The 22,389-nt window shown below is 50.5% G+C and overlaps 1 protein-coding gene across 1 annotated transcript in view; it reads right to left on the reverse strand.

The window, feature by feature from the left end:
- Drgx (Dorsal root ganglia homeobox) overlaps positions 1-22,389 on the reverse strand; it is a 221,310-nt gene that overhangs the window by 73,016 nt on the left and 125,905 nt on the right. The window contains exon 2 of the mRNA XM_071662823.1: positions 6,986-7,084. Within this exon, the coding sequence (XP_071518924.1) occupies positions 6,986-7,084 (99 nt within the window). The remainder of the gene's footprint in view (positions 1-6,985; positions 7,085-22,389) is intronic.

Below are 22,389 nucleotides of genomic sequence, written 5' to 3' on the forward strand. Positions count from 1 at the left end.
GCCAAAACTCAGCTGGGGAGCCAATTTTCCCGCCCGGGCGCTGGATCACCGCCTGGCGGGAGGAGCGGGAACTAAACATGGCTCAAGTCCCCGTGAAGGCTGCCCTAGTCTTGATATGTGATCCGCCTCATGACTCAGGTTTTTACGTGGAAAACGAGTTCTTTTGGATCCCTTACTGTCTAAAAGTCCCTCTCCATCACGAGCCCAGGCTTGGTAACGAGCTGTAACGTATGGCAAGTTAGGAGGGAAGAAATGTACTTGTGGTTGTGACATATACTCTCCCCCAGACGTGTGTTAGGTCTGCACGTTAGCTCACAGCCACCCACACACCCACACACACACCCACACACCCACCCACACACCCACACACCCACACACACACCCACACACCCACACACACACCCACACACACACCCACACACCCACACACACACACACACACCCACACACACACCCACACACACACCCACCCGTTACTTAGCCAAATAATCTTGAGAATTCCCTATTAAATTTCTCTCTCTCTCTCTCTCTCTCTCTCTCTCTCTCTCTCTCTCTCTCTCTCTCTCTCTCTCTCTCTCTCTCTCGTGAGATACCCGCCTCCCCAACACCATTACTTTCCCGTGTGAAGTATAACGCACGGTACACGGCGTTAAGACATTACACCCTCCACAATTAATGAGACTACCCAAGCAGGCGTACAGGTGGCCATGTTTACTCTCCCTCCTCCGCGCCCCCCCCCAGGAGACCCTCCACCGCCACCCCCCCCCCCAGGGGAGGGGAAGGGAGGAGGGGTGAGAAAATGGAAGGGAACAGTTTTTCGGTGTTTGTGTTGGTGGAATATTTATTTCACGGTGAATATGGATGCGACCAGTGCTTACCGGGATATACAAGATCTGTTGCTCTCACGCCTCACCTTGTCTGGCTCAACCTGGGTCTCGGGCCGCCCCCCCCCCCCCACCCATCCTCCGCGGGGGGTTAGTGTGTGTGTGTGTGTGTGTGTGTGTGTGTTTCGCTATGCTGGTCATAAGGCGTGTGTGTGTGTGTGTGTGTGTGTGTGTGTGTGTGTGTGTGTGTGTGTGTGTGTGTTTCGCTATGCTGGTCATAAGGTGTGTGTGTGTGTGTGTGTGTGTGTGTGTGTGGTCATCAACAGGTGAAGGTCGTTAATTCTTCGTCCTCTCCACACTGATACAGGTACAGGAGCGAGCAGGTGGCTACAGGAGGTACAGTGGTGAGTACAGCACCATGAGGCTGGTGGGTACAGACGATGAATACAGCACCATGTAGCTGGTGGGTACAGGCGATGAATACAGTACCATGTAGGTGGTGGGTACAGACGATGAATACAGCACCATGTAGCTGGTGGGTACAGACGATGAATACAGTACCATGTAGCTGGTGGGTACAGGCGATGAATACAGCACCATGTAGCTGGTGGGTACAGACGATGAATACAGCACCATGTAGCTGGTGGGTACAGCCGATGAATACAGCACCATGTAGCTGGTGGGTACAGACGATGAATACAGTACCATGTAGCTGGTGGGTACAGCCGATGAATACAGCACCATGTAGCTGGTGGGTACAGCCGATGAATACAGCACCATGTAGCTGGTGGGTACAGACGATGAATACAGTACCATGTAGCTGGTGGGTACAGCCGATGAATACAGCACCATGTAGCTGGTGGGTACAGCCGATGAATACAGCACCATGTAGCTGGTGGGTACAGACGATGAATACAGTACCATGTAGCTGGTGGGTACAGCCGATGAATACAGCACCATGTAGCTGGTGGGTACAGCCGATGAATACAGCACCATGTAGCTGGTGGGTACAGACGATGAATACAGTACCATGTAGCTGGTGGGTACAGCCGATGAATACAGCACCATGTAGCTGGTGGGTACAGACGATGAATACAGCACCATGTAGCTGGTGGGTACAGGCGATGAATACAGCACCATGTGGCTGGTGGGTACAGACGATGAATACAGCACCATGTGGCTGGTGGGTACAGACGATGAATACAGCACCATGTAGCTGGTGGGTACAGACGATGAATACAGCACCATGTGGCTGGTGGGTACAGACGATGAATACAGCACCATGTGGCTGGTGGGTACAGGCGATGAATACAACACCATGTAGCTGGTGGGTACAGCCGATGAATACAGCACCATGTAGCTGGTGGGTACAGACGATGAATACAGTACTATGTGGCTGGTGGGTCCAGACGATGAATACAGCACCATGTAGCTGGTGGGTCCAGACGATGAATACAGCACCATGTAGCTGGTGGGTACAGGCGATGAATACAGCACCATGTAGCTGGTGGGTACAGACGATGAATAGAGCACCATGTAGCTGGTGGGTACAGACGATGAATACAGCATCTCTCTTTCTCTCGACAGTGGACGGGAGAGAGGGGCCGGCTTATAGGGGAGGTGAAGGATGTGGGATGGGGGATTTGCTGTAGGACTCCAGCGAGCGTTGTGAGGGAGGGGGAAGGTCGGGAGGAGGAGGAGGAGGAGGGAAGAGGAGAAGGATGAGGGGAATAAATCCTCAAAGGGGGGGGGGGGGGAGAAGGTCTCGTCCTACGTGTTCTGTTGGTCTTCAACCAGAAACTTCAATATAGAAAACGGGCAGAGGGCCAGTAGTTAGTCCCGTGGACTTTAAACCCTACCAGCTGCTAAGGTCAATAAGGACGTCACATTGAATTTATGGTCACTGAGACAAGGATCCTCATCCCTTTTTTCTGAAGTGGTAATTCCAGATTCATATACATTCTCACTATATAAATACCTCTGCGTGATGTGGTCTTCATATTCGAATCGAATGTTATGTACATTCATAAAAATAATTATCATCTATTACAGATTTTATATACATATATATATATATTTTTTTTTTTTTTTTTTTTTTTTTTTTTTTTTTTTTTTTTTTTTTTTTTTTTTTTTTTTTTTTTTTTTTTTTTTTTTTTTTTTTTTTTTTTTTTTTTTTTTTTTTTTTTTTTTTTTTTTTTTTTTTTTTTTTTTTTTTTTTTTTTTTTTTTTTTTTTTTTTTTTTTTTTTTTTTTTTTTTTTTTTTTTTTTTTTTTTTTTTTTTTTTTTTTTTTTTTTTTTTTTTTTTTTTTTTTTTTTTTTTTTTTTTTTTTTTTTTTTTTTTTTTTTTTTTTTTTTTTTTTTTTTTTTTTTTTTTTTTTTTTTTTTTTTTTTTTTTTTTTTTTTTTTTTTTTTTTTTTTTTTTTTTTTTTTTTTTTTTTTTTTTTTTTTTTTTTTTTTTTTTTTTTTTTTTTTTTTTTTTTTTTTTTTTTTTTTTTTTTTTTTTTTTTTTTTTTTTTTTTTTTTTTTTTTTTTTTTTTTTTTTTTTTTTTTTTTTTTTTTTTTTTTTTTTTTTTTTTTTATATCATACAAACCTCCAACAGGCAGGATCGAACCCGGGACCCCTGTGCAACAGGCGGGAGCGCTACCGCTAAGCTATGATCGCCTCTAATAGGGAAATGACTATTCGAATATCGCTCCCGCCTGTTGCACAGGGGTCCCGGGTTCGATCCTGGCTGTTGGAGGTTTGTATGTTCTATGAAGAGGCGCGTTTCTATGCACTTTGTTCGTAGATATATACATCAATTATGATAATAATATTTCGCTTTTTATTGTGGTCAAAGTGGTGTTGATAAGGACATCTGTCTATCAAAAATAGATAAACGCGTCTAAAGTTTAGCCATTGTGGTAAACATGATGAGGAAAGACCAGACATTTTGGGTCGCCCAGGATTACGATCATTGTAAACTCCTGGGATGATTTTGGGGGAGGAGGGTCGTAAGTAGGGTAAGAAATTCCAGTCCGACTTACAGTTGGGTTTATGTAAGTTGATCCGTTCCTCCCACCGCCTGTCAGTCAACCTCGGTGAAGCGGGAAGTAGCAAGAGCGAAGAGTGAGACTGTGAGGCGCCTACTGACAGATGATGACTGAGTACTAACACGAAGGTCAGTGGAAGAGCAAGATACTGACAGAAAACCTCGAGTACTAACGGAAGAGGCCAGAGTACTGCCACTGGAAGTGAGAGTACTAACACGCGAGAGTACTAACAGCAGAGGAGGATGTCAGAATGATAACCAGAATGTCTGAGGACCAAGAGTAGAGCTTAGAGTACGAACACGTGAAAGTAACGGTACAGACGGCAGACACAGGAGTACTAACACGTGAAAGTAACTGTACAGACGGCAGACACTGGAGTACTAACACGTGAAAGTAACTGTACAGACGGCAGACACTGGAGTACTAACACGTGAAAGTAACTGTACAGACGGCAGACACTGGAGTACTAACACGTGAAAGTAACGGTACAGACGGGAAACACAGGAGTACTAACACGTGAAAGGTCAAGTCAGTTACCAAATGGTGAACTCTGAACATCAGAGAAAGGTCAGACAGTCGGACCTTGATACTGACAAGGCCTACTTCCAACTCAGGAGGCCAGGGAAACAGAAGATCAAGAGTACTAACGTTGAAAAACGGTAGAATACTAATGCTTAGAGTACTAACAAGAATGTGAATACTAACATTCATTTCTATCTTACATTACTAACGGCGTAAGTACTAATATTAGGCATGTAACCAGAGATAGTACTAACATGGTGTGTGGGTAAGAGTCAGTAGTAGACACACTTACATGGTTGGGAGGACGGGGCTGACAAAGACTACTAACAGAGTACTAACAAGGATAGATGGGAAAGTACTAACAGATATCCCACAAGGAATTACTTACGTGGGAAGGCACAGAAGGTAACAGTGTACCAACAGGGAGTACTAACGGGAGGAAGAGTAACGAGAGAGTATGTATCAAGACTGAGAGGATGGAAGAGGAGTACTAACATGGGTGGAAGAGGAGTACTAACATGGATGGAAGAGGAGTACTAACATGGGTGGGTGGGTGAGTACTAACATGGGTGGGCGGGTGAGTACTAACATGGGTGGAGGAGGAGTACTAACATGGGTGGAGGGGTGGATGGGTGAGTACTAACATGGGTAGAAGAGCAGTACTAACATGGGTGGGCGGGTGAGTACTAACATGGGTGGGTGGGTGAGTACTAACATGGGTGGGCGGGTAGGTACTAACATGGGTGGGCGGGTGAGTACTAACATGGGTGGGTGGGTGAGTACTAACATGGGTGGGCGGGTGAGTACTAACATGGGTGGGTGGGTGAGTACTAACATGGGTGGGCGGGTGAGTACTAACATGGGTAGAAGAGGAGTACTAACATGGGTGGGTAGGTGAGTACTAACATGGGTGGGCGGGTGAGTACTAACATGGGTGGGCGGGTAGGTACTAACATGGGTGGGCGGGTGAGTACTAACATGGGTGGGTGGGTGAGTACTAACATGGGTGGGCGGGTGAGTACTAACATGGGTGGGCGGGTGAGTACTAACATGGGTGGGCGCGGTGGTACTAACATGGGTGGGGTGGTGAGTACTAATCAATGGGTGGGCGGGTAGTACTAACATGGGTGGGCGGGTGAGTACTAACATGGGTGGGCGGGTGAGTACTAACATGGGTGGGCGGGTAGTACTAACATGGGTGGGCGGTGAGTACTAACATGGTGGTAACATGGGTGGGCGGGTGAGTACTAACATGGGTGGGGGTGTTAGGTGCGGAGTAAACATGGGTGGGCGGGTAGAGTACTAACATGGTGTGGGCGGGTGAGTACTAACATGGTGGGCGGGTAGGAGTACTAACATGGGTGGGCGGGTGAGTACTAACATGGGTGGGCGGGTGAGTACTAACATGGTGGTGGTCGGGTGGGGTAGTACAACATGGTGGGAGTACTAACATGGGTGGGGGGTGAGTACTAACATGGGTGGGCGGGTGAGTACTAACATGGTGGGCGGGTGAGTACTAACATGGGTGGGCGGGTGAGTACTAACATGGGTGGGCGGGTGGTAATAACATGGGTGGCGGGTGAGTACTAACATGTGTGGAGGGTGAGTACTAACATGGGTGGGTGGGTGAGTACTAACATGGGTGGGCGGGGTGAGTACTAACATGGGTGGCGGGTAAGGTACTAACATGGTGGGCGGGTGAGTTACTAACATGGGTGGCGGTGAGTACTAACATGGTGGGCGGGGAGTTATGGTGTAGGTACTAACATGGGTGGGCGGGTGAGTACTAACATGGGTGGGTGGTGAGTACTAACACTGTGTGGGCGGGTGAGTACTAACATGGATGGAGGGTGAGTACTAACATGGGTGGGCGGGTGAGTACTAACATGTGTGGGCGGGTGAGTACTAACATGGGTGTGAGAGTGAGTACTAACATGGGTGGGCGGGTGAGTACTAACATGAGTGGGCGGAGTGAGACTAACATGGGTGTGCGGGTGAGTACTAACATGGGTGGGCGGGTGAGTACTAACATGGGTGGGGCGGGTGAGTACTAACATGGGTGGGTGGGTGAGTACTACATGGGTGGGGCGGTGAGTACTAACATGAGTGGGCGGGTGAGTACTAACATGGGTGGGCGGGTGAGTACTAACATGGGTGGGTGGGTGAGTACTAACATGGGTGGGCGGGTGAGTACTAACATGAGTGGGCGGGTGAGTACTAACATGAGTGGGCGGGTGAGTACTAACATGGGTGGGCGGGTGAGTACTAACATGGGTGGGCGGGTGAGTACTAACATGGGTGGGCGGGTGAGTACTAACATGTGTGGGCGGGTGAGTACTAACATGGGTGGGCGGGTGAGTACTAACATGGTTGGGTGGGTGAGTACTAACATGGTTGGGTGGGTGAGTACTAACATGGGTGGGCGGGTGAGTACTAACATGGGTGGGCGGGTAGGTACTAACATGTGTGGGCGGGTGAGTACTAACATGGGTGGGCGGGTGAGTACTAACATGGGTGGGCGGGTGAGTACTAACATGGGTGGGTGGGTGAGTACTAACATGGGTGGGTGGGTGAGTACTAACATGGGTGGGCGGGTGAGTACTAACATGGGTGGGCGGGTGAGTACGGGAACTCGAGGGTGGGCAGCCTTGGTGACGAGCCTGGGTGTAGACTGGGCGGGCAGTGGTAGCAAAACATGCTCGACCCTGTGGGAGAGAGAGAGACGGCCGTGAGTAACCTGAGTAATGTGGTGAGTCACCTAATTTGCATAATGAGTAACCTGAGTAATATAATGAGTGACCTGAATTATAGGGTGAGTACCCTAATCAACATAGTAATCTGAGTAATATGGTGAGTGACCTGAGTAATATGGTGAGTAACCTGAGTTATATGGTGAGTAACTAGAGTTGTATGGTGAATAACCTGAGCTATATGGTGAGCAACATGATTGATATGGTGAGTAATCTGAGTATTATGGTGAGTAACCTGAGTTATGTGGTAACATGATGAGTGAGTAACCCGAGTTATACGGTAAGTAACATGAGTTATATGGTGAGTAACCTAATCAACACAGAGTAACTTGAGTAATATGGTGAGTGACATGAGTAATATGACGAGTAACCTTAGTATCATGGTGAGTAATCGAAACAGTATGGTTAGTAACATGGTGAGTAACCCGAGTAATATGGTTAGTAACAGGGTGAGTAACCTGAATAACATAGTAAATAATGTATGATGAGTAACCTGAGTAAGATGGAGAGCAGCCTGATAAACTCAAGTGAGGCACGTAACATGGTGAGTAACCCGTGGGAGAAACAATAGTCTTAGTAAATGAGTATCACGGTGAGTACACACACACACACACACACACACACACACACACACACACACACACAAACACAAACACACAGAAACACAAACACACAATTCTGCGTATTTCCAGCCTAGACCACATTTATATTAACATTTTCAGTAGTAGTAGTTGTAGTAGTAGTAATAGTAGTAGTAGTAGTAGTAGTAGTAGTAGTAGTAGTAGTAGTGGTAGTAGTATAGAAACCCTATGGAGTTTTATAGTTAAGTTAGCAGTAAGACAGTCATTATCCAATCAGCTGTTTCACACATTACAGAAAACAGTGACTTGGTTCAAGATAACGGAGCCATGGCAGAAATATGAGATGACTTGTTTTTACAAGTGTATTTACGGTCTAGGCTCAACCTAAGCCCCAAATCTAGTTCCATTGATGAGATAGGAGAACGTTCTTCACCAGACTAACATATAAGCTCAAGACATGCTGTCCGCAATATACGAAATGAAAGTAAACAAATTGGTAGATTCTGATAAGTTTTATTCGAGGACAATGAAAGAAGCGAAAAAAATATGAGATCGTTAAGTCCTTGGCTGTCACTTGCTACAGGAAAAGCTCCAGATGAATGGAAGTTTGCTAATGTAACACCGATATTGAAAATTACTGTCCAATTAGCTTAACATCTGTCGTTGGAAAATTTATGGAAATCATCATTCGAGATGGGATTGGAAACCATTGGAGGATCACCACTTGATAAACGATTCTCATCATGGCGTTCGACGAAATTGCGTTTGCTTGATTTCTCTTATGATATAATTTTGTCTGACGAAAGTGAAGCAATTGAGACCATCTATGTCGATTTTCAGAAAAAAAAAAATCGATAAGGGTTCCACATCAAACAGGCAAAAATTTTATTACATGTTACTGCTAGACTTGTACTCCTGTGGGTAGGAGACTGGTTGACTGATCGTAAGGAAATAGTTGTAATAGTGAAGCCTCAAAATGGTTAGACGTAACAAATGGTGTGCTACAGGAATCAGTCTTGGGACCCGTTCTCTTTCTCTATACATCAATGATATTGATAATGGACTCATTATAAGGTATCAGAATTTGCAGATGATATGAAGAAGGAATATAAATCTACAAATGAACGTCTACAGCTTCAAACTGACATAGATAAACTGATGGACTGGACGCACAGGTGGCCAATGAATTTTGACATAGATGAGTTTAAAGTCTGACATACCGGCAGTACACGCGAAAAGATAAGATAAAGTATGAATTCAGTTGAGCTACAAAATGTCAATGAGGAAAAAGACATGGGTGTAATAATCTCTGGTGACCTAAAACCAAGTAAACAGTGCACAGGAGCAGTGAAAGAGCGGAGAAAAAAATCTTTCGAGTGTAAGTTCAGGGAACTCACTCTCACTCAGTATGGTTCATTGGTTCGTCCTCATCTTGAATATTGAAGTCAGTGTGGGTCACCTTACATGATGGACAGCTGCCAAGATGACTCCCGGACTGAGAAACAAATCCTATGAGAGCCGACCATATGACTTGAATCTATCTATCTTAGACAAGAGAAGTTTGAGAGAGGATTTAAGTATTCAATATTATGAAAAGGCTTTGATTATCTGCATTTAACAAGCTACATGAGACTTGATTCGTCTGATCTGACGCGTAGTGATGGACACAAACTCGTGGGCAAACGTTTTACCTTGAATGAGGCGAAGTACTTATTCTTCAACAGGATTGTTAACATATGGAACAGTTCACCGATTAGAATGGTTGAAAGCAGTACTGTAGATAGATACGTTTAAGAACAGACTTGATAAATACTTCGCTTCAAGTCCACGTCAAACATCATTAGCGTCTCGTTACTCACAAATACTAAGGAACAACCAGTCCACTCTGCCTCCCTACACCCCACCCACGTCCTTACTCTACACCCCATCGACACCCTCACTTTACACCCCGCTTACAATCCCATCTTAAACCCCGCCCACAATCGCACCCTACACCCCAGTCACACCCTCACCCTTCGCCTCGCCCTCACCTCCATCGCACACCCAGGGACACCACACAGTCCTACCAGACAACAGAGACCGCTTAAGGCAGCAGCAGCAACAACAGCAGATGGTATAGGACACGCGCCATCTGAGGGACCAGACACCCGCCTGCTCCTGCCTCGGCCACCTCCCCAGGCAACTCAAGTTATCAACCATCACTTCGTCAGTATCTGACACAGACTTCCTCGTCTGGACACCGCCTGCCTCCCAGCCTCCCCTCCAGGCCCAACACTCACACGCCGAGGCAATATCAAGAATTCTGTGCTCCCAGTCGGCTGCACACCCCCGAGGTAAAGCGCTCCACCACACACACACTTTGACATGCGAAATTGTACAAGATGTTCTGCAGTGAGGGGGAGCCCCACTCAAGTCCCCCTCTGCCATGTTATCAGCTCCTCTCTCTATCGTTCTCGCTTCACAGACCTTCTACAGTGTGTTCATACGAAGGCTTCTTCTCCACTCGCTGCAACCCCCAGCTTCTTAGACTTTACCTACCACAACCTCGAGAGACGTAAGACTTATGTGGTCCTCACCTTCGTTGATTTCACCACAAACCAACGTCATACGTAACGATCCATCTACAAAATCATGGACTGCGGGGGAGGTCTCCTTCCACAGCTCGCGGACCTCCTCAGTGAGCGTCGTCAGCGTGTACGTTACCGAGGGAGGGTCACCTCCACCCTCGACTCCTTCACCTGTGGCTTCCCACAATCGTGCAGGAGCCTTCGTCCCTCCACATCCTTCTGAGTGATGTCCTGACACACTGCTAAATGGAGGTCCCCTGACGACTCCATCAGTGGGTCAAGGCTGGCAACAGCTCTCTTAACAACCTCCAAGAGCTGGGGACTACCTCCAACCACCTCACCATCAACCAGGCCTTAACTGCAGTCAGGCACGTCAGTCTTGCATGAGAATTCAAGATCACCTTCGGTTCCTCTTCCTCCTCCTCCTCCTCCTCCTCCTCACACCCTTCATGAGGCGCCCCACACACTGACCCTCCCAACCTCTCAACTCTCTTCCTCTGAGGTGACCCTTGGGGTCAGGTCAAAGGCCACGACATGATGCTCGAAGGGTTGCATCTTTGTCTCCAAGAGTTTAGGGAATCCAACTCTTGGCTACAAGTCACTGACCACTTCGTAAGGTCAGTCACTCTCCGAGCCAGGTCAGTCACTATCCGAGCCAGGTCAGTCACTACCTGAGCCAAGTCAGTCACCATCACAGTCAGGTCAGTCACCACCCGAGCCAGGTCAGTCGCCACCCGAGCCAGGTCAGTCGCCACCCGAGCCAGGTCAGTCGCCACCCGAGCCAGGTCAGTCGCCACCCGAGCCAGGTCAGTCGCCACCCGAGCCAGGTCAGTCACCAACCGAGTCAGGTCAGTCACTACCTGAGCCAGATCAGTCACTACCTGAGCCAGATCAGTCACTACCTGAGCCAGATCAGTCACTACCTGAGCCAGGTCAGCCACTAGCCGAGCCAGGTCAGCCACTAGCCGAGCCAGGTCAGCCACTAGCCAAGCCAGGTCAATCCCCACCCGAGCCAGGTCACCAGGCCTTGAGATGGAGGTCATATCAAGTTACAGGAGAGGACAGACTGTTGTCGGTGTGCAAGCCAGGCCACACCTCATGAATCAAGCAGTAATAAGCAGGTGGCCACGAGGGATCAGCAGCAGGACCAGCAGTAGCAGGACCAGCAGCAGCAGCAGGACCAGCAGCAGCAGCAGGACCAGCAGCAGCAGGACCAGCAGCAGCAGCAGGACCAGCAGCAGCAGGACCAGCAGCAGCAGGACCAGCAGCAGCAGCAGGACCAGCAGCAGCAGCAGGACCAGCAGTAGCAGGACCAGCAGCAGCAGCAGGACCAGCAGCAGCAGGACCAGCAGCAGCAGCAGGACCAGCAGCAGCAGGACCAGCAGCAGCAGCAGGACCAGCAGCAGCAGCAGGACCAGCAGCAGCAGCAGCATCACCAGGACCAGCAGTAGGAGCAGGACCATCAGCAGAACCTGCATCAGCAGCACCAGCAGGACCATCACCAGGAGCAGCAGGACCAGCATCAGCAGCAGGAGCAGCATCACCAGGACCAGCAGCAACAGCAGCAGGACCAGAATCACCAGAAGCAGCAGCAGCAGGAGCAGCAGGACCATCAGCAAGGGCTGCAGCAGCAGCAGGAGCTGCAGCAGAAGCAGCAACAGCAGCAGGACCAGCATCAGCAGCAGCAGCAGAAGCAGCATCACCAGAAGCAGCAACAGCAGGAGCAGCATCACCAGCATCAGCAGCATCACCAGGACCAGCAGCAGGAGCAGCAGGACCAGCAGCAGCAGCAGGAGCAGCATCACCAGGAGCAGCAGTAGCACCAGGATCAGCAGCAGGAGCAGCATCACCAGGAGCAGCAGCATCACCAGCATCAGCAGCAGGAGGAGCAGCATCAGCAGCAGGACGAGCAGCAGGAGCAGCATCAGCAGCAGGAGCAGCATGAGCAGCAGGAGGAGCAGCAGGAGGAGCAGCAGCAGGAGCAGCATCACCAGGAGCAGCATCACCAGGAGCAGCATCACCAGGACCAGCATCACCAGCATCAGCATCAGCATCAGCAGGACCATCAGCAGGAGCTGCAGCAGAAGCAGCAGCAGCAGCAGCAGCAGCAGCATGAGCAGCAGGAGGAGGAGCAGCATGAGCGGCAGGAGGAGGAGGGGTTGGGCGTGAACCCAGATGATGTTTGCATTACAAATGGCCATAATGACTTCATCATCAGGTTCCCAGCTAACAATCCTAACTCCATGATCCGGCCACAATTTGCCCTGGCGACAATACCCTTCAGGCCATGTGCATTAGCCTAATCCGGGCCCGAGCGTATGGGCGAGAATTACGGCAGCGGGCAAGGGGGATTCCCGACCAGTGGGCGGCACGAGGGTTAGCGCTATACTGGCCCGAGCAGCGGCTGGGTTATAATGGGCAGCCAACACAAAGCAAAGCACGAGATCAAAGAATCAATTACCAACGTACATAGTAACACTGGGGTGGAGGGAACGGCGGGAGGGAACGGCGGGAGGGAACGATGGAAGGGTAGACGCAACGACAGACGGGTGGAGGGAACGGCGGGAGGGAACGGTGGAGGGAACGATGGAAGGGTAGAGGCAACGACAGACGGGTGGAGGGAACGGCGGGAGGGAACGGTGGGAGGATGGAGGGAACGGTGTGAGGGTGCAGGATACAGTGGGAATGTAGAGGGTACGGCGGGAGGGTGGAGGGAACGGTGGAGGGAACGATGGAAGGGTAGAGGGAACGATAGACGAGTGGAGGGAGCGGCGGGAGAGTGAAGGGAGCTGTGGAAGGAATGGTGGGAGGGTAGAGGAATCAGCAGAGGGATGGAGGGAACGGTGGAGATAGGAGGGAACAGTGGGGGGTTGGGGTACGGTGGGATGGTGGAGAGGATGGTGAAGGGAATTGGTGGAGGGTGGAGGGTGGAGGGAAAGGTTGGGAGGTAGAGAAAAGGGATAGAGGGAAGGTGGAGAGAAAGGTGAGGAGGAGCAGGGAAAGGTGGGGAAGGTGGAGGGAAAGATGGGAGGTGGAGGGAAGAGCGGGAAGGTTGAGGGAAGGGAAGGGAGGGGAGGTGAAGGGAAGGGAGGGGAGGTGAAGGGAAGGGAAAGGAGGTGGAGGGAAGGGAGGGGAGGTGGAGGGAAGGGAGGGGAGGTGGAGGGTCTCTCAGAAACAAAGGACGTTAAAAAGTGGAGAGACACAATGGTCTTTTTCCTTCGTGTTTGACCTTGACCTTCCACCAGGGGAGGTCAGGTGAGGTCTGGTGGGCCAGGGCCGAGTGAGAGTGTCACGTGTGAGGCTCGGTGTCATGTGGGTGTCATGGGCGAGGCTAGGTGTCATGTGGGTGTCATGGTTGAGGCTGGGTGTCATGCATCTGTCAGGTATAAGAATTGGTATCATGTAAGTGTCACGTTTAAGACTGGATGTCACGCAGGTGTCATGTATACGGTTGGGTGTCACGCAGGTGTCAAGTATACGGCTGGGTGCCACGCAGGTGTCAAGTATACGGCTGGGTGCCACGCAGGTGTCATGTATACGGTTGGGTGTCACGCAGGTGTCAAGTATACGGCTGGGTGCCACGCAGGTGTCAAGTATACGGCTGGGTGCCACGCAGGTGTCATGTATACGGCTGGGTGCCACGCAGGTGTCATGTATACGGCTGGGTGCCACGCAGGTGTCACGTGTACGGCTTTGTGTTATTTGAGCGTCACATGTGTAGCTTGGGTGATGGTCTGTCACCGTCACAGACCACTGGGAGGCCTGTATGAGGAGAGTGCGAGGCATATATGAATGGTACAGTCGCTGACAACCCTGGCCTCAACCACAGTGATGGGACGCAACCACAGTGATGGGGAGTAACCACAGTGATGGGGCTGAACCACAGTGATGGGGCTGAACCACAGTGATGGGGCTGAACCACAGTGATGGGACGCAACCACAGTGATGGGGCTGAACCACAGTGATGGGGCTGAACCACAGTGATGGGGCTGAACCACAGTGATGGGACGCAACCACAGTGATGGGGAGTAACCACAGTGATGGGGCTGAACCACAGTGATGGGGCTGAACCACAGTGATGGGGAGTAACCACAGTGATGGGGCTGAACCACAGTGATGGGACGCAACCACAGTGATGGGGCTCAACCACAGTGATGGGGCTGAACCACAGTGATGGGGCTGAACCACAGTGATGGGGCTCAACCACAGTGATGGGGAGTAACCACAGTGATGGGGCTGAACCACAGTGATGGGGCTGAACCACAGTGATGGGGAGTAACCACAGTGATGGGGCTGAACCACAGTGATGGGACGCAACCACAGTGATGGGGCTCAACCACAGTGATGGGGCTCAACCACAGTGATGGGGCTGAACCACAGTGATGGGGCTGAACCACAGTGATGGGGCTGAACCACAGTGATGGGGAGTAACCACAGTGATGGGGCTGAACCACAGTGATGGGGCTGAACCACAGTGATGGGGAGTAACCACAGTGATGGGGCTGAACCACAGTGATGGGGCTCAACCACAGTGATGGGGCTGAACCACAGTGATGGGGCTGAACCACAGTGATGGGGCTGAACCACAGTGATGGGGCTCAACCACAGTGATGGGGCTGAACCACAGTGATGGGGCTGAACCACAGTGATGGGGAGTAACCACAGTGATGGGGCTGAACCACAGTGATGGGGCTGAACCACAGTGATGGGGAGTAACCACAGTGATGGGGCTGAACCACAGTGATGGGGCTGAACCACAGTGATGGGGCTGAACCACAGTGATGGGGAGTAACCACAGTGATGGGGCTGAACCACAGTGATGGGGAGTAACCACAGTGATGGGGCTGAACCACAGTGATGGGGCTCAACCACAGTGATGGGGCTCAACCACAGTGATGGGGCTGAACCACAGTGATGGGGCTGAACCACAGTGATGGGGAGTAACCACAGTGATGGGGCTGAACCACAGTGATGGGGAGTAACCACAGTGCTTGGGATCAACCATAGTGCCTGGAGGTGTTCTAGGTCTTGCTACATTAGCTGCTGGAGGTGTTGCTACACTAACTGCTGGAGGTGTTGCTACATTAGCTGCTGGAGGTGTTGCTACACTAACTGCTGGAGGTGTTGCTACACTAACTGCTGGAGGTGTTGCTACACTAACTGCTGGAGGTGTTGCTACACTAACTGCTGGAGGTGTTGCTACACTAACTGCTGGAGGTGTTGCTACACTAACTGCTGGAGGTGTTGCTACACTAACTGCTGGAGGTGTTGCTACACTAACTGCTGGAGGTGTTGCTACACTAACTGCTGGAGGTGTTGCTACACTAACTGCTGGAGGTGTTGCTACACTAACTGCTGGAGGTGTTGCTACACTAACTGCTGGAGGTGTTGCTACACTAACTGCTGGAGGTGTTGCTACACTAACTGCTGGAGGTGTTGCTACACTAACTGCTGGAGGTGTTGCTACACTAACTGCTGGAGGTGTTGCTACACTAACTGCTGGAAGTGTTGCTACACTAACTGCTGAAGGTGTTGCTACACTAACTGCTGGAAGTGTTGCTACACTAACTGCTGGAGGTGTTGCTACACTAACTGCTGGAGGTGTTGCTACACTAACTGCTGGAGGTGTTGCTACACTAACTGCTGGAGGTGTTGCTACACTAACTGCTGGAGGTGTTGCTACACTAACTGCTGGAGGTGTTGCTACACTAACTGCTGGAGGTGTTGCTACACTAACTGCTGGAGGTGTTGCTACACTAACTGCTGGAGGTGTTCCTACACTAACTGCTGGAGGTGTTGCTACACTAACTGCTGGAGGTGTTGCTACACTAACTGCTGGAGGTGTTGCTACACTAACTGCTGGAGGTGTTCCTACACTAACTGCTGGAGGTGTTGCTACACTAACTGCTGGAGGTGTTGCTTCACTAACTGCTGGAGGTGTTCCTACACTAACTGCAGGAGGTGTTGCTACACTAACTGCTGGAGGTGTTGCTACACTAACTGCTGGAGGTGTTACTGGTGTTCCCAGCATAAGTCTCTACTTCCTCCCTGACGCCGTACTCACTCCACCTTTCGAAGCAACTATTCGGTGTGGAATGACTTTGTCCTCTTCTCTTCCATGGCTCTTTTTTCGCACTTTTTAATACCTGTTTTGTATCCTTTATGATGATAGTGTGACTGGAGATACATAACAGGAACCTTGACCATATTATATCCAGTTACACCACCTGTCTGCTGTGTGAAATGTAAGAAATCATGAGTGTGTGTGAGGAGCGTGTGTGGGTGAGGTAGGATGGTGTGGTGTCTGCCAGGTGCGCCACACACACACACACACACACACACACACCAGAGTCCAGCTGTTTCTTCTGTACAGTATGTGGCTGGCTGGCATAGGACAATGTGCTGTTCAATGCAAATAGATGTATATGTATTTTCTCCTTTAAGGTTCTTATACTAATTAACTCTGCTGTCAATTATTCATATGTTTTCCAGTGGTCTTTGTATTAATTTATTATACAACTAAGTAAATATGTTAAGTCATGTGACAATTAATGATTGCGGTTAAGCATGAAGTGACTTTGGCTTTCGAATATATTATTCTTTAACCAGAACTATATATATATATATATATATATATATATATATATATATATATATATATATATATATATATATATATATATATATATATATTGGAAAGGATCACTATTTTGCGCGCGATCAAGATATTCCTATGAGTCCACGGGGAAAATGAAACACGAAAAGTTCCCAAGTGCACTTTCGTGTAATAATCATACCATCAGGGGAGACACAAGAGAGAAATATAACAGTCAGTTATATATGTTTTGGACAATCACATGTTTACCAAATGGCGTCCTAGCTTCGTCTCTTCGATGTATATCAACTGACTGTTATATTTCTCTCTTGTGTCTCCCCTGATGATGTGATTATTACACGAAAGTGCACTTGGGAACTTTTCGTGTTTCATTTTCCCCGTGGACTCATAGGAATATATACATATATATATATATATATATATATATATATATATATATATATATATATATATATATATATATATATATATATATATATATATATGAGAGAGAGGAAATGCCGTTGTGGTAATGGACCAACAATCGTCCAACACGGAGTGAAAAGCATTGTAGTAATGAGGCAACACAATGCATAACTCCCCTCCCTCCACCTCCACCTCCACCTCCTCCTCCACCTCCTCCTCCTCCTCCTCCTCCCCGGGTGTTGCCCCCCGACATTGTGGTCAAGGCAGAAATGAGCCACAAAATATGGCGTCACTGATGCGTCTCTTAATTACCATCAACAAGTCAGGCTAATGCAGTGAACCGGCAGTGAAATCCCGCCCTAATGAGATAGGTGTTCCACACACACACGCACACACACCCGGATGTTTGCGGCCGGAATTTTAAGCGTCCGGTACAAAGCGCAGTTTACATGGAGGAAAACCCGCGAAAAAGGAGTGTCTGGTTTAAGGGGAATTAAGGTACGTGGATTTCTCTCTGTGGTTTAAGGGGAATTAAGGTACGTGGATTTCTCTCTCTGGTTTAAGGGGAATTAAGGTACGTGGATTTCTCTCTGTGGTTTAAGGGGAATTAAGGTACGTGGATTTCTCTCTGTGGTTTAAGGGGAATTAAGGTACGTGGATTTCTCTATGTGGTTTAAGGGGAATTAAGGTACGTGGATTTCTTTCTGTGGTTTAAGGGGAATTAAGGTACGTGGATTTCTCTCTCTGGTTTAAGGGGAATTAAGGTACGTGGATCTCTCTCGGCGGTTTAAGGGGAATTAAGGTACGTGGATTTCTCTCTGTGGTTTAAGGGGAATTAAGGTACGTGGATTTCTCTCGGTGTTTCAGGAGAGAAAAACGGATGATAAAGAAGGATTAACGTAAGGGAAGGAAGGAAGGAAGGAAGGAGCTGACGAATGTGTGTGAAAGATTAACGTAAGGGAAAGAAGAAAGGAAGGAAGGAAGGAAGGAAGGAGCTGACTGGTGTGTGTGTGAAGGAAGAGAAACCTTTAAAATGGATCTGGAGATGTGGATTGTTATAATGAACGTAGGGGGAAGGTGGTGGGTGTAGTGGTGATAGTGAAGGTGGGGTATGGTGGTGATAGTGAAAGTAGGGTGTAGTGGTGACAGTGAAGGTGTGGTATGGTGGCGATAGTGAAGGTGGGGTATAGTGATGATAGTGAAGATGGGGTATAGTGATGATAGTGAAGGTGGGGTGTAGTGGCGATAGTGAAGGTGGGGTATAGTGATGATAGTGAAGATGGGGTATAGTGATGATAGTGAAGATGGGGAATAGTGATGATAGTGAAGATGGGGTATAGTGGTGACAGTGAAGTTGGGGTACAATGGTGACAGTGAAGGTGTGGTGTAAGAGCATTGATGTAATATGTACCACAACGGTTCATACTGGTGCAAAAAAGAAAATACCAAGTGTTGTTGTAGGAGCAGAGCTGATAGGTCGGTGAGGATGAATGTGAGAAGGAAATGCTGTCCGTGTTAATGATAGTGACGGGGTAAAGAAAATGTGTAATGGGACTGGAAGTGGAGTTGGCTGGGATAGAGAGAGGAGTGGTTGGGGGGGGGGGGGTGGAACAGGTACAGTGAGAGGGGGGGGGAGGTGTCCAGATGACGTCACACATGGTCCAGGAGCTCTGGTGGTGGCGGCGGGAACCATCATGGTCGTCTGCATCAAGTTACTCTGACAAAATTTGCCTTCGCTGTGTGTGTGTGTGTGTGTGTGTGTGTGTGTCTTGATCCACGAAGCACCGTTCGCCGTTCCCTCCTCCCCCAGCAGCAGCGGTCAGCGCCCCTCCCTCCCTCCCTCCGTCCAGGTAGGCCAACACTGAGCCTCGTCCTCCACCCGGAGGAAGATATCTCGCCCTCAGAAGGCAAGGGCGCCATCAACCGTTCCTCCCGCCCGAGCGCTACAGACCCCAGCGTCGCCGGCGCCACACACACACTCCTCCCCCGGCGTGCCCAGGGGCGAGCGTCCCTCGCTTGTCGCTGGTGTTGTACAGCTCCTCCCGCCTTCCGTCGTCCACGTCGTGGTGCCTCAGACGTGCTGATGACGACGATAAGACCAGACGTGGGGGAGGTGGGCAGGGGCTGGGCTGGTCGACTGGCTCAAGGTCATCCAAATGCATTCTGGGTCGACAAGCTGGTCGGCAATCATCGCTGCTTTGCCGACCTGCATCAAGTTGACCTGACCTCGCGTGGGGTTGGGTCGTCTAACTCGGTCTCTGTGTGGGGTTGAGGCCGAGCCCTGGACCGACCTGGTGTCCAGACGATGGTTCAAGTGTTCCAGGAATGATGTTGCCAGACCACTGGTTCATCCCACCCTAGTACTAGTGGTGTTCCACCGCTGGTTCTACCCACCCCAGTGTTCCACCACTAGTAATGCTCCTCCACTGAAAGTGTTCCACCACTGGTAATGTTCCACCACTGGTACAATTCGCCCCAGCACTAGTAGTGTCTCCCCACCGCTGTTGGAGGTGGGTATCATCTCCCCATGGAGGTGGGTATCGTCTCCCCACTGGTGGAGCTGGGTGTCGTCTCCCCAGCATTGGTGGAGATATGTACTGTCTTCCCCACTGGTGGAGATGGGTATCATCTCCCCATCACTGGCGGAGGTGGATATCTTATCCCCACCACTGTTGGAGATGAGTATCGTCACCCCACCACCATCACTAGCAGAGGTGGGTTACGTCTGCCCACCACTGATGGAGATGAGTATCGTCACCCCACCACCACCACTAGCAGAGGTGGGTTACGTCTGCCCACCGCTGGTGGAGGTGAGTATCGTCCCCCCCCCCCTCCACCTCACCACTAGCAGAGGTGGGTTACGTCTGCCCACCCACCACTGGTGGAGGTGGGTGGAGGGTCTTGGGAAAGACAATTAGTCTTCGCTAACGCAATCTGCATGTATCTCCCCGCAGGGTTGCCAGCGACCCGTCCACTCACAGCCAGTAACCACAAGACACTAACCAGCCAGCCACTCACCAACCGTATTACCATTTTCATTGAAGAGAAAACGTAAATATATCTCCTAAGACGCGACAGAAAATGTGGGCCGTGGACATAGAGGGGGTACTACACCACCCCTTCTCTATGACACTGATCAAAGGTAATAGTGCAGGACTGTGTGTCAACAGCAGTGTTGACAAAGCCCTTGTCTTGGGGCCCGGGGTGGGTTGGGTGGGTTGGCCAGCGTATCGAAACATCTGGGCGCCGCCAACCACTGTCTCGCTCTAACAATCGTAACGAGTAATTTGCTCGATAACGTCCTTGTTTGGATTGTTAATAGGATGCTGGGAGGACAATGGAGGCCAGCCAATACATCGGACAATAACTGTGTTTGATTTTGGTTATGTGAGACCGCTACACACGACACACCGGCTCATGTGTGTTTGTCCTCCTCCTCCTCCTGCTGCTCCTGCTGCTGTTCCTCCTGCTGGGGGTGCTGACTGCTCACCCCTACCACACACCCCCCTGCCGCTGCTGCTGGGGGTGATGACTGCTCACCCCTCCCACACAACACCCCCCTGCTGCTTCTGCTGGGGGTGCTGACTGCTCACCCCTCCTACACACCCCCCTGCTGCTGCTGCTGGGGGTGCTGACTGCTCACCCCTCCCACACACCCCCCCTGCTGCTTCTGCTGGGGGTGTCTGACTGCCTCTCCCCCCCACCCACACCTTCTGGGGTATTGCCATCCCCCCTTGGTGCTGGTGTGTTGCCATCATCCCCCTAGGGTGCCATTCGCCCCCAGTGCTGGGTGTTGCCAAACATCCCCCCAGTGCTGGGGTGTTGCCATCATCCTCCCTAGTGCTGGGGTGTTGCCATCATCCTCCCTAGTGCTGGGGTGTTGCCATCAATCCCCCTAGTGCTGGGGTGTTCATATCCCCCTAGTTGCTGGGGTGGTGCCCCCTAGTGGGGTGTTGCCATCATCCCCCTAGTGCTGGAGGTGTTGCCATCATCTCCCTAGTGCTGGGGTGTTGCCTTCCCCCCCTAGTGCTGGGGTGTTGCCTTTCCCCCAGTGCTGGGGTGTTGCCATCATCCCCTAGTGCTGGGGTGTTGCCTTCCCCCCAGTGCTGGGGTGTTGCCTTTCCCCCCTAGTGCTGGGGTGTTGCCATCATCCCCCTAGTGCTGGGGTGTTGCCATTATCCCCTAGTGCTGGGGTGTTGCCTTCCCCCCTAGTGCTGGGGTGTTGCCATCATCCCCCTAGTGCTGGGGTGTTGCCTTCCCCCCAGTGCTGGGGTGTTGCCTTACCCCCTTAGTGCTGGGGTGTTGCCTTCCCCCCCTAGTGCTGGGGTGTTGCCTTTCCCCCAGTGCTGGGGTGTTGCCATCATCCCCCTAGTGCTGGGGTGTTGCCTTTCCCCCAGTGCTGGGGTGTTGCCATCATCCCCCTAGTGCTGGGGTGTTGCCATCATCCCCCTAGTGCTGAGGTGTTGCCTTCCCCCCAGTGCTGGGGTGTTGCCATCATCCCCCTAGTGCTGGGGTGTTGCCTTCCCCCCAGTGCTGGGGTGTTGCCTTACCCCCTTAGTGCTGGGGAACAGTGTCACCCACACTACTGCTGGGGCGCCCACACCACCACTGGGGTGTACAATGCTGCCCACACCACCACTGGGGTGTACAATGCTGCCCACACCACCACTGGGGTGTACAGTGCTGCCCACACCACCACTGGGGTGTACAGTGCTGCCCACACCACCACTGGGGTGTACAGTGCTGCCCACACCACCACTGGGGTGTACAGTGCTGCCCACACCACCACTGGGGTGTACAGCGCTGCCCACACCACCACTGGGGTGTACAATGCTGCCCACACCACCACTGGGGTGTACAGCGCTGCCCACACCGCCACTGGGGTGTACAATGCTGCCCACACCACCACTGGGGTGTACAATGCTGCCCACACCACCACTGGGGTGTACAATGCTGCCCACACCACCACTGGGGTGTACGGTGCTGCCCACACCACCACTGGGGTGTACAATGCTGCCCACACCACCACTGGGGTGTACAATGCTGCCCACACCACCACTGGGGTGTACAATGCTGCCCACACCACCACTG

This window comes from Panulirus ornatus, chromosome 6 (assembly GCF_036320965.1).
Source record: "Panulirus ornatus isolate Po-2019 chromosome 6, ASM3632096v1, whole genome shotgun sequence".
NCBI lineage: Eukaryota > Metazoa > Arthropoda > Malacostraca > Decapoda > Palinuridae > Panulirus > Panulirus ornatus.